Source organism: Sinohyriopsis cumingii, chromosome 1 (assembly GCF_028554795.1).
Source record: "Sinohyriopsis cumingii isolate HCF-2022 chromosome 1, ASM2855479v2, whole genome shotgun sequence".
NCBI classification, from domain to species: domain Eukaryota; kingdom Metazoa; phylum Mollusca; class Bivalvia; order Unionida; family Unionidae; genus Sinohyriopsis; species Sinohyriopsis cumingii.
The window spans coordinates 119,895,310-119,909,397 of record NC_142961.1 but is presented as its reverse complement, the minus strand read 5'-3'; the positions used below and the strand labels follow the sequence as shown (position 1 = coordinate 119,909,397).

At 32.2% G+C, this 14,088-nt stretch overlaps 1 protein-coding gene across 1 annotated transcript in view; it reads right to left on the bottom strand.

The window, feature by feature from the left end:
* Positions 1–11,897: 11,897 nt before the first annotated feature.
* Positions 11,898–14,088, bottom strand: part of LOC149807741 (P-selectin-like) — a 75,464-nt gene continuing 73,273 nt past the window's right edge. Inside the window, exon 7 of the mRNA XM_089959839.1 lies at positions 11,898–12,118. Coding sequence (XP_089815965.1) covers positions 11,898–12,118 — 221 coding nt within the window. The remainder of the gene's footprint in view (positions 12,119–14,088) is intronic.

Genomic DNA, 14,088 nt, shown 5'->3' with positions numbered 1-14,088 from the left:
TTTCTTTAACAAGAAACTACTTCGAACTAACTTGCACGAAGACAAAGTAATACCTGTTTCACAATTTGTTCCAGTCAAACCTTGATAGCAATCGCAGTAGAAACTTCCTTGAGTATTATAACATTTTCCGTTCTTGTTGCAAAAACTGTCTCCATGTATGCATTCATCTACGTCTGGAAAAACAAATATGAATACAGCTTCATTTTCTGTCCTCAAACTATATTTCCTGTCTTATTCCTTGAGAATCCTGTATACTTGTAAAGTATTAGTAGTAATTAATGTTATCCATAGAAATTAATATATTTTGGAACTTGGTAAATAAACCTGCTAAGTTGCTTATTTGTACTTCGACCCATTCCTTTCTTGCCTTAATCCATGTTAGGAGCATCATATGAGTAAGTATTGCTTAACATTTGTTAAAAATAAACATAAATTTCTATCTTTGTGGCAATATTAATATATATTTTAGTACAAAGATATCACCATGAAGTGCTGGTCATGCTAGTTTTTAATTTGCAATGACCACACATATATCAATGTTTATAATTACGACGTAGCTTTGCAGACTTCCTTTACAATAATATTTGGCATGAGCTGATAAATGTTCAAAATCTTTAGTAGTTAAAAACTAAATAGTTTAGCGATATTATTCACATGGTCGATTAAAAGTTTTTATTTTAACCTCCGACAGCCCATATCCTATCTTTTGTGTGAGTGTGATTTCACAAACTATCGGTATTGTAGTTGTGCACAGACGTTGCTCAGTGACATGACAGCTCAGCTTAATATAATCTGTTTTCATGAGAGGCCACGATTCAATACATTATGCTAACGGACTTTAACATCTTGTATCAGTATTTCATTATATGCTACAATTTGTAAACTTACAATTATAAGGCATCTTTATCTTCCTTAATATGGATTGTAGGCACCTATTTTTCAACCACTGCGTCATCATTACGATGTTAGCCCTAACTAGCTTCTTGGAGGATATATTGGTAGATAGCATGGATTGAGCTGCTGTGGAAATGTGTCATATAGTTTCTTATCTGTTATATCGATTTCAGTTATATGTATAAAAGTGCCGAAACTCAGTTTCAAAGGTTGCCATAACTGGCCTAACTGAACGATAATGTCAGCTTTGTCACATACCGCAAAGGGATATAATATGTAAAATAATTGTAAAATGAAATACACTAAATGACCTATGTATGTATGTATGTATGTATAAATACATACATCTATGCGTGGGTGTACTTGTCTGTATATAATAGTAGATATGTCGGCTGCTGTTCATATATAATGCCTTCTATACAATCAACGTGTCACAGAAATACTGCTTTAAATACGAAATTGTTCAAAAACGACCAACTATCGATATGTGAAAACTAATAATATTTGATGATGTTCGTTCTGGAGTAGTGTATTAAACCTTGCATAGCCTAAATATAAAACCCCATCAACGACAACATGAAAACCTTCAAATGATTTAAGACGGAAAAAAAGAACACACAATACCCAGACAAACACTGAACACATATAAATAACAAGTATCCATGCCACATATGAATGAGAGATTAAACCCTCAACAACAAATATAAAAGCCCGAGTAGACTGTTGCGGTAATAATCTGAACGTAAGAAACAGTTTAAGACAAACTTACTCGACGAAGTTTAATGTAAATATACGATAAAGAAATACAATAAATTTCAATCAAATAAAATTTAGGAAGCATTATGAAATTATACGTTCTGTTGTATAATAACTTGACAACAGTTTAAATTACCCAACATTTATAAACAGACTGCATTTACCAGTGCAACGTCCAAGAGATCCGTTCCATAATCCAGACTCAAGGCAACGCAGAAGTGTGTCTCCATATGACTGGTATCCCTTAGCACATGTCATTAAAACTGTCGAATTGAATGTGTTTATCTTCCCGTCAATCCCATTTTCATATCTTAGATTGCCATTAGTTGGTGTCACAAGATCCATGCACTGTATTGCTGAAATAAATTGTGTTATGCAGGTATTCATTAAAATGAAATCTATACCACGAATATTAGATGCATATGTGTTTTGTATGATACCTGGTGGAGACATTGACATTGGTGCACATAATGTTAAAACAATACCGAAGAAATACTCAAATAAATATTAATATGAAAAACATCAAGATATTCCAAAAGGAAAACATTACCATTTCCCAGCAATTGTGATGTTTGCAATAATCTACAGGTACTCAATGCAGTCATTATTATTTAGATCGTATCTTAGTCCCCTTTAGTTTTAAGTATTGGTTTCAAAGTTTCATTTGATGTGTTCATATCATTTTTATCGGGCATTCTAACGAATGTCGCGTGTATCTTAAAATGCATAATTACATGCCGTTATTATTATCTTCGTTAACGTCTTTAATATGAACAATTCATTTGTTTATCTTTTGCGTTATATAATAATTCTAGTGCTCAAGTAGTGGTTATTCGTGTTTTCTGTTCAATCGGTCAGACTATTAAGTACGTTTAAGATAATATTCCAATTATACCCGACACAGAAGATTAAAAAATCTCCAGTAATAGAGTATATATCCGTTAATGCCCCTAGAACGAAGTCCGACCAGATTAAACTTACATCAAAGTTTTAACGACATTTCGTTAAAAAAATATTTATTAATGAAAATAGCGTCCTGCTGCTATGGTGGTAAACATTTTTTCTTGATCCGAGTCATGGAAATGTTTAATATCCATTTGAAATACCTGCTCTTCCCGATCTTTTACACGTTCTTTACTAAATGTTTAGTAAATGTCCTGACCTTGTTTAGAACGTAAATTATTCTGCAAATGAATTTTATTGGAAAATTACTCTCCGCCTTCTGCTGTCATTATATGTTATTGTGCATATAAAGTTAGTCATAGACAACGTTACTCATTCCTTATCTTATCATCATTATTAGTAGGATCAATTTTAGTGGTCCCAGATTTGATTTGAGAGGATTAATATATTTTAATTAATCACTGGAATTAAAATGTGTTCTTTCAGTTTAAGACTAAACCAATATTTTAGATTTATTTTGAACGTTTTCAAGGACGTTTTGGATTATACCATTGAAATAAGTGAGCACTATTTTTACGTCAACACTACGTCATATTATTCACACAGATTCCAAATTGGGATCGATTCAAAACTCCGCTTGAATTCATTCCGATTACTCTATAGTGTTGCACTTGCACTATACGAATTAGGACTATTTGAGATTGACTCTGAATAGTGTAAGTTCTTTTTAACGTCTAAATTTGCATTCAAGTTAAATAAGTTATTTGTTGAATTTGTTCTTTTATGTTATTTTAATTATTTAGTTTAGGCCGAGGAAGTAGTAAAAAATTGTACTTTGTATATATTTATCAAATATAAATACGTTTTGGCTATGTGACTAGCCGCTAATTTAGCGATGATAAAGATATGCCACTGACAAAAATAAAGACGCAAGATACTTCGTTACTGCTAAGGTGTTTGGAGGGTGTTATGTCAGTGCACAAATTAAAAAAGTTATTTTGCAGCTGATTCACGCACTATACTATCTAACATCATTTGCATTGTGAGAGTTAGGATCCCTTTTTGATAAAAGATAAAAATAAAGTGGCATTGTTGGAATTTAGGGTACAGTGTTGCTTTTTCCTTGGTGTACAGTAAAGGGCTTGTGTCACGTATTCCATGCATTTGCTAGGAAGAACCAAGTTTCGCTTCTAATGGGTTTGTAATCGAGTACGGAAGTATTATGTTGTCGGATCGGTTGGACTAGACTTCATTGCTTGTGAACGGTGTAGAATCACGTTAATATTACTCATTTTCAAAATATCATACATATCTGATTTCAAACACTGTATTCGTTTTCCAAATATCTTCTTGGAACATTTTGAAATTGATAGAAATCCGATTGTCTTGCTAGGTAAGGGCTGTGATAGTTATTTTATTATTGCGCAGGAAAGATGTGTCATAGCGTTACTTGAGGTCTTTTTCTGATTTATAAATGAATGAATATCTACCAAATTAATGTTGGCCTCATTTGCGCATTTGTAGCATTCCCCTAATGATTCCTATTATTGTATCTTAGGGTAGGGTGCACAGCTATGAAGTCTCGTTCATACTAGTTACGAGAACTACACTTCAGGGAAAGAAAAGCAATCAAAATCATTCAAAAGGTGTACATCGATCCATACAAAATTGGCAAGTCCATGATTGCGGACTGCTGCAAATTTGCAAAGACATGAAATGACACTTCAAACTTTTCTGCATTTGATATTACCTTGGTCTGGTGACGTTTAGTGTCATAAATTAATTCCAAATTTATTTGCTAAATTGACTAATTAGTTATGATCAACGCTATTTATATGTATCCATCAAGTTTCTATTAGACAGTTTTATATGTGTCTGATTTTAGTTTGGCATGAAGAGCATCCATAAAGAAAGTGTAATGACCATTACTACCTGTATTACATATTTCTCCAGTGTAACCATCATAGCAACGGCAAATATAACTTCCCAAAGTGTTGCTACATCTTCCGCGTCCGCTACAGATATTTGAACGACCCTTGCACTCATCCACGTCTGGAAAATGAACGATAAGTTTCGATTGTGAAAATAATAATTTGTAAATAATCTATGCGGTTTGACATTATATAATTAATACAAATGTACATACCTTGCAAATGTCGTATAAGATTAGCAATGCACTTTCATCGTAAACATTATTTTGAACTTCACATTAAGCGATATAATTGTTTTGTTTCGCTTGAGATAGAAGGATAATTTAATAGACCCTCTTCCTCTTCCTACATTATCAAATACATAGATTAGCCGTACATAATATTCAAGTCAAAGAAAAGATAAAAATAGGAATAACACAAGGAGATCAACTAAATGGTACAACTAGGAAATGTTACACAAAATAATACAAACTAACAATGAAATGTTTCTTAAATATATTTTTTTCTAGCATGACATGTTTGTCTCAACATGTGTTACTTCCAAACGTCATCGAGACCACTTTAGATATTCGCGTTGGTTTCTGAGCATGGTTGCTGTACCTTCCTACTTCAAAGATATCACTATAAATCAATTTTATCAACGAATGATAATTATGTGAAAATAGTTAGCTCTAAATTTCTTCACTAATAACGTATAAGTCAAATAAGAGCGCATGCCTTGAATGTTCTCACATGAAGCCTTTTTAATTGATTAAAGATCTAGAAGAGATATTGTTTTCCATATCAAATGGTTTATATCGATTTAATTAATTGAAATTCATATGTCTATATTTTTACACATTTATACGTCTGTAATTCATCCATTATATATTTGCTTTAACCAGAAACTACTTCAGACTAACTAACATAGGTTTGCATGCAGACAAAATAATACATGTTTCACAATTTGTTCCAGTGAAACCTCTATAGCAATCGCATCTGAAACTTCCTTGAGTATTATAGCATTTTCCGCTGTTGTTACAAAAACTGTTTCCATGTCGGCATTCATCTACGTCTGGATGAACAAATATAAATACAGCTTCATTTTCTGTCTTCAAACTATGTTTCCTGTCTTATATCTTGAGACTGCTGTATACTTGTAAATTATAGTTGGTAATTAATGTTATCCGTACAAATTAATATATTTTTTGCATTTGGTGAATAAAGCTGCTAAGTTGCTTATTTGCACTTCGACCCATACGTTCCAGACTTAATCCACCTCAGGATCGTCTCATGAGTAGGTATTGCTTGACATCTTGTCCCAAATTACCATACATTTCTATCTTTTTGGCAATATTAACATATATTTTAGTACGAAGATATCATCATGAAGTGCTGGTCATGCGAAATTTGAGTTTATAATGACCACACATAAACACATTCCAAATTGGAATTAATTCAGAATTCCCCTTCAATTCATTCGGAGTACTCTATAGTGTTGCACCTGCACAATTGTGATGTTTGTAATAATTTACAGGTTTTAATTGCAATCATTATGATTAGGGTCGTATCCTAGTCCTGTTTCATTTTAAGTATTGGTTCCAAAGGTCCAGCTGATATGTTCATATCGTTTTTGTGGGGTATTCTAACGATAGACGTGTGTATCTGAAAATGCATAATTTACATGGTGTTATTATTACCTTCGTTAACGTCTGTATTATTAACTATCCATTTGTTCAGCTATACATTATATAATAATTCTAGTCTTCAAATCGTACCCAACGTGGAAGATTATAAAATGTCCATTAATAGATTATACATCTGTTAATGTCAACAAAATGAATTCCTATTATTGTAAACTTACATCAAAGATTTGACATTTTGTTGAAACAATTTTTATTAAAAAAATATCGTCCCATTGTTTTGACCCTAAAATAAGGAACAACTAACTGAAATAAGAAAAACCAAACAATTTAATAAAACGTAACAAATATTTTAATTTTCTAGGTGATAAAATGGAGAATTTAGGAGGAACTTCCAGTATTGTGAGTTAAATCCAAAGTAATCCTGAAACTTACATCACACGTCCTAAAGAATGAACTTTCCGAATACATCCGGTTCATGAAAATGCTGATGTAATAAGCATTTCAACTTAATAATGTTTGCTTCCGTTATTATTGTTAGCATGTTTATGATATGTAATTTCACGGAGTTTTCTTTTGTAATCGTATACGGTTTTATTTATTATCTAAAAATGATCCCAAAATATTGTGTAGGTCAAACAATTATATAGCACTTTGTAATTCCAATACATAATTTAAATCGTGATTCATCTCAAATTACATACAGAATTACATATTTTCCTTATATGTCTTTGCCATTTGTTTACTAACTGGGGTGCTGAATTGCGTTGTAGAAGAGTAAATTCACTACTTTTTAACTATAGATATATTATTTCCAATTAACAATAATTCCAATTTGTTTATAAATGAAACGGAGTTTCTGCAATACGATTGGCTGTAAACAATCACCTCATATTGATTTGAAAATTTTACCCATCGATAAATTCTGAGACTATTTTCGTTTTTTATACTTTTTGAAATATACCTAAACAATACAGACCCATAATTGTAATACTACTGACTCATCTTTTAAATGTTGTATTCTAAAAATAATAATATATATTATACCGTTTTTTATATTTTTCAAATATTCTTTGATTGAAATGCATATTTTACAATTTGGCTTTCGTTTACTATATAGTCACGCAAAATGGCCGATTACGGTTATTTTGCAATTTTCAGCGGAATTTTTGAACAATTAGATGACAAGGAGTTAAAAGAAATAATAGGAGCGATTGAAACAGATGAAGATGGATTTGACAATAATGCGATAGATGTTACAAACGCTGAAAGTGAAACAGAACAACCAAAGATTAAAAATTCAATCACACAGCACCCGATGAGCTCACTTAGCCTAGCCATACACAACAACAACAATAACAGCGTGGGAACTGGGCCGGTTATGTTTGAGGCCGCTGAGGGATATAAACCAAGATTCGAGAAATTATCTGAAAAGAACTTAAAATCTATTGAAATAAATCAATACTCAGAAGCTACTAAACGAAACATAAAATGGGGCATTGGCGTTTTCAATGGTATTGTTTTATTTTTTATTTTAAATTTATTCGTTTATTTACGGAACGTGTGCGGCTGTTATTTCTATGATAAATACTACAACATACACAAAACCAAAAACAAATATTTATGAGACCATTATTCAAAGACATCATAAGGTTTATAAATAGTAAAACTAACATCTCCACCAATTTGACTTAACACCGTTACAAAATGGATATACTAATCAATAAATGTGATTGTTTCGCTAATTTAAATTACTTTGGATCTGCAGTCATTAATTCCATCCAGCACTCCAGCACTCAACTATGCAACTAAACAAAACATGGCTGGTTGTGCGAGCAACTCTACATTTAACAACTGCACATTCAAATGCATATAGATAACTGAAAGGGTCTTGTCAAGTGTTAGCGCTGATGAAAAGATATAACATCTTATTCCTGTTTAGGAGATACTGAATTTGAAAATGAACGATAGTTTTATATGAAAAGAAATGTGCTTACATCACGGGTAACCATTGGCTTAGATGTGAAGTATGAAGTTGTAGAATAAACGTAAATGTGACAGTAGTTAAATTTCATTTGACATTATATCTCTGAACGGGTCTTCACAAGCATTAACGCTGTTGAGAATGATATAAAATGTTAATCATTTATACAATGTATTTAATTGTTTTCTTTATGTTAGCAAGCGATAGCATCATCGTTTTCGTATTTCCATGTTGTTCATTGATAAAATGCAATGTTATTTCAGGTTTGATTTAAAATTTAATCTAGCACACTTGTTCGTTTCGTATTAGCTTTTATTATATAAGGTCATGGTCATCTGACGTAGCAGACGATACGAAAATTGAACAAGACTGTTGTAAATAAACTAAATGTGTTGAAATCATCGTAGACATCGCCCATGATGCAAAATATAAAGTTTCTGAATAAACGTAACTGTGACAGTAGTCAATATGTTCGTGTGATTCTGTACGGGTTATGCATTATGGAGCGATGTGAAGCGGCGAATGAAAAGAAAGTACGCGCAACATAAATTGGAATGCATTGTTGATGGAATAAGTGGATTTGACGAAAGAAAGGAATTGGAATTATAAGTATTAAATTATCATGGTTGGGTATTTATCGATGTGTAAATTTGATCTAATCACTCACAAAGTTAACATTTGTGAGTGATGAGATAAATTTACAAATCGATAGATACCCAACCATGATCACTTGATCAAATAATAGCTGAGTGCATAATGAATATAGTTGTCAGTTGTCACTGAGGTGACAATTATTAACTTTGAGATATGGGTATTACATTTGCAGACGTAGACAAAAGAACATTATAATTTGCTATACATATTTAATCTGTATTATGTCTTGGATTTTGTTCATGTCTTTGGTTATGTATTTTTAATTTGCATTGTGTTAATCAACTTTATCCATATTTGAATTTATGAGATTTTGACTACTTGACTAGTGTCGTTTCTGGATGCAATATATTATATCGTTAATATACGTATATGATTGTAGATTATATATTAAGATTACTACTTGGAGGTAAACGTGTTTACTTGGATCCGAGTCAAGGACATGGCTAATATCCAGGGGAAATACCTGCTCTCCCTAATCTTTTACACGTTCTTTGCTACATGTTTAGTAAGATACCTGATCTTTTTTAAAACGTAAAATATTCTGCAAACGAAATGATAGGGAAAATGACTGTCCACCAGTTGCTGTTTTTATATTTTATTTTGTATAGAAAGGTAATCATTGACAAAGTTACACATGACGTGTTTTAAGGGTTTAAGTTACATGGGAAATATACTCTCGGGGCAGTATTTACTCCCCTTCCAAGCTGTATTGATGTGTTGTATTTAATAAATAGTATAGAATGCCTTCTGCAGTTATTCTTAAATAGCAAATAACATTACATGGTGGCAGCGGTAAAAGCACAGGATTAAAATTATGAGAGTTGCAAGAGGCTTCATTTCAATTTACAAATCCGGACAAATTTTACTTTTCGAGACCTGAAACTGGGAAAAGTGGTTTCAGCGTTTTGAACGCTTTCGTCAAGCGTCTGGACCTGGTTAAAAAGAGGAAGAAATTCAGGTGAATACCTTGATTTATTCCATGGGAAGTGAGGCTGATTAACTTTGTCTTCGTTCAACCTGACAGAGGAAGATCAAAATAAGTGGAAGCCCGTGACAAATAGGTTCGTGTGCTATTTCATTCAAAAAAGGAATGTAATTTTTGAAAGGGCAACATTTAATCAAAGAAAACAGGAAGAGGGAAAAATAGTGGACAGTTTTGCTACAGCTATCTACGTGTTAGCAGATAGATGTAATTTCGGGCCGTTATATGATGAAATGATCAGAGATCGACTTGTAGTTGGACTGCGAGATTCAAAACTGTGAGAAAAATTGCAGTTAGATGTGAATCTAACTCTAGAGTGTACCGTCAGTCAAGCTCGACAATATGAAGATGTGAAAAAGCAACGAACAACTATACGAGCAAGTGGAGAACTAATGACTGAAATGGATTCAGCAAAATCGTCTTCACTGAAATATGAGAAACAACAACATAAAATCTTAAATGTTTAAAAAAATGATGACAGCAGAAGAGGATGCATGAGATGTGGAAAGAAAGTTAATCATTCTCGAGACCAATGTCCAGAAAAAGAAGCAGAATACCACAAGTGTAAGAAATGAGGACACTACGCAAAACGCTGTCTGTCAATAGTGCAGGTGAAATGGAAACACCGAAAGGCGTAATAGGAGAAATTTAATTCCCATGCCTACTACATTATCGGAACCAATAAAAGTTACTATCAAACACTGATACATTGAATGACTCAGATGAAAGCAAAGCAGTGCCAGCTAGTCCAAACGGATATTTCACGTGTTCGGGAAGATTGTGAAAACCACCTGAGAGACTAAACTTGTAAAATTGAAGCTGATGTAGCTTGTTTAGAAATGTGGTTAACAGATCATGTTTCGTTTTAATGTAAACTTCCAAGGAAGAGAGATGTAGTGTAAGCCTTAATTTAATTAGCTTCGAAATATCACTTGACAGCAAAAGTAATCAGATATTCCACACCAACAGCTGGTTTATGGGTTTATGTTATACATTCACCAGGCTTTAAGTTCTATGGAAAATATACCCTCAGGCAGTCTATACTCCCCTTACGAGCTGTATTTGACGTCTTGTATTTTATAAATAGTATAGAACGCGTTCTGCAGTTATTCTTCAATAACAAATACAATTACAGTATCATCAGTCTTACTGGTATCAGTTTAGTTTTCCCGGTTTTAATTTGAGAGGATTTATTTATTTGAAATATTTACTGTAATTACAATGTGCTCTTTGATTGTATGACTAAAGCAATGTTTTATATTTTTTGAACGTATTCAATGCCGTTTTGGATTATGCCATCTAAATATGGTAGCGCTATTATTAAGTCAACATTATATCAGACTGTTTGCACATAAACACATTCTAAATTGGAATTAATTTGGAATTCCGCTAGAATGCATTCGGAGTACCTATATAGTGTTGTACTTCCGCTTTAGCTATTATGACTATCTGAGATTGATTCAGAATAGAGTAAGTTCTTTTTAAAGTTTAAATCTGCATTTAAGGTAAGTAAATTATTTCTTGCTTTGTTCTTGTTCGCGCTTTGTGTTAGTTAAATTAAGCCCAAAAAGTAGTAACAAAATGTAAATTGTATGGATTGCTTAGTACGACTTCGTAAGGTCTATACGACCAGTTTCTAATTTAACGATGCTACAAAATTGCATCTGATAAGAGAAGACGCAAGATACTTCGTTACTGCTAAGGTACGGGGTGGGGGTTAAGTCAGTGCAAAATTAAAATAATGTATTTTCCGGCTGATTTATCAACCTTGTTTTCTAACATGATCTGCATTCTGGGAGTTAGGATCCTTTGTTTGATAAAAGAAAACTAATATAGTTGCATTGTGGGCATTAAGGTTTATGTGTTCCTTTATTTCGGTACGACAATAAATGTGTTGGTGACATATATGCTAGGCATTTGCTTTTGAAGAATTAATTTTCGCTTCTAATAGATTTATAAACGAGTACTTAAGAATTATTCCTTTTTCGGATCGGTTGGGTGACGATTGGACCAAAAGGAAACTAAAATTTAGTGTTGGGTGAACTGCGTAGAATATTACGATAATTTTTTTCATTTTCAACGAATCACAAATATTCCATTTCAAACAAAATATTATTTATTCTATACATTTGCTTTTTGGATCATTTTGATACCGATAGGAAGCCGAAGCATTATGAAATTATAAAACGACTGCATTTACCAGTGCAACGTCCAAGAGATCCGTTCCATGATCCAGACTCAAGGCAACGCAGAAATGTGTCTCCAAATGATTGGTATCCCTTAGCACATGTCATCAGAACTGTCGAATTGAATGTCTTTCTCTTCCCCTCAATCCCATTTTCATATCTGAGATTGCCATGAGTTGGTGCCATTAGATCCATGCACTGTATTGCTTAAATTATTTTATGCATATATTCATTAAAATGAAATACATACCACGAATATTATATTCCTATGTGTTCTATATGATACATGGTGTAGGCATTAACAATGGTGCATATAATGTTCAACAAATACACGAAGAAATACTGAAATAAATATTAATATGAAACAACGTGAAGACATTCCGAATGAAAAAGAAAACTACCATTTCCCAGCAATTGTGATATTTTCAATAATCTAAAAGTATTAATTGCAATTATTATGATTAGGGTCGTATCCTAGTCCTATTGAATTTTAAGTATTGGTTCTAAAGGTTCAGTTGATATGTTGATATCGTTTTTGTCGGGCATTCTAACGACATACGTGCGGTCTGAAAATTCATAATTCCATGGCGTTAGCATTACCTTCTTTAACGTCCGTAATATGAACAATTCATTTGTTTAGCTTTCACGTTATATAATAATTCTAGTCTTCAAATGGTGGGTATTCATGTTTTTTGTTCAAACGGAGAGGCTATTAAGTACGTGTAAAATAATATTCCAATCATATCCGACTTCGAAGATTATAAAATGTCCATTAATAGATTATATAACCGTTAATGCCCTCAAAATGAAGTCCGACTAGTGTAAAATTACATCAAAGTTTTAACGACATTTCGTTTAAAAAATATTTATTAAAGAAAATATCGTCCCGTTGTTATGGTGGTAAACATTTTTGCTTGGATCCGAATCAAGGAAATGGGCAATATCCATGAGAGATACCTGCTCTTCCTATGTTTTACACGTTCTTTTCTAAATGTTTAGTAAGGGACCTGACCTTGTTTAGAACGTAAAATATTATGTAAATGAATTTTATTGGAACATTGCTCTTGCCCTCTTGCTGACATTATATTTAATTTTGTATATAAAGGTAGTCATAAACAAAGTTACTCATGCCATATCGTCTCATCATTACTAGTGTGATTATTTTTAGTTGTCCCAGTTTTAATTTGAGAGGATTTTGTATTTAAATTTTTAAATGTAATTACAATGTGCTACTTGATTTTAGGACTAAATCAATATTTTAGATTTATTTTGAACGTTTTCAATGACGTTTTGGATTATGCTATTAACATATACGAGCACTATTTTTACGTCAACACTATGTCATATTATTCGGACATAAATACATTCCAGATTAGAATTAATTCAGAATTCCGCTTAAATTCATTCGGGGTACTCTTATTTAAATTTATATTGGCCTCATTTACACATTAGTAGCATAGCATTCCCTTAACGATTCATATAATTGTTCTTTAGAATACGTTGCACAGCAATGAAGTCTCTTTCATCCTATTTACAAAAATTACACTTCAGGGAAAGGAAAACAATTAAAATCGTTCAAAAGGTGTACATCTATTCACAAAATCATTTTCAAGTCCATGATTGCAGACTGCTGCACATTTGCAAAGAAATTAAATGACATTTCAATTTTTTCTGCATTTGAGATTACCTTGATTTGGTGGTGTTTAATGTCATAAATCAATTCCAAATTTATTTGCTAAATAGACTTAATAGTTATCAACGCTATTTATATGTATCCATCATCTCACTATTAATCATATTTATAAATATCTGATTTTAGTTTGGCAGGAAAAGCATCCATTAAGAAAGTATAATAACCATTGCTATTTGTGTCAAATAATACATAATCGATCATGTGTGTCTTCTCTGATATTTTTTACATTTATGCGGTTTTACCTTAGATAAATATTACAAATTTACGTACCTTGCCAGACTAGGAATGTACTTTCATAAACATTACTTTGAACTTCACATTCAGCGATATAATTGTTTTGTTTCGCTTGAGATAGAAGGATAATTTAATAGACCCTCTTCCTCTTCCTACATTTTCAAATACATGGATTTAGCCATACATAATATTAAACAAGTCAAAGAAAAGATAAAAAATAGGAATAACACAAGGAGATAAACTAAATAG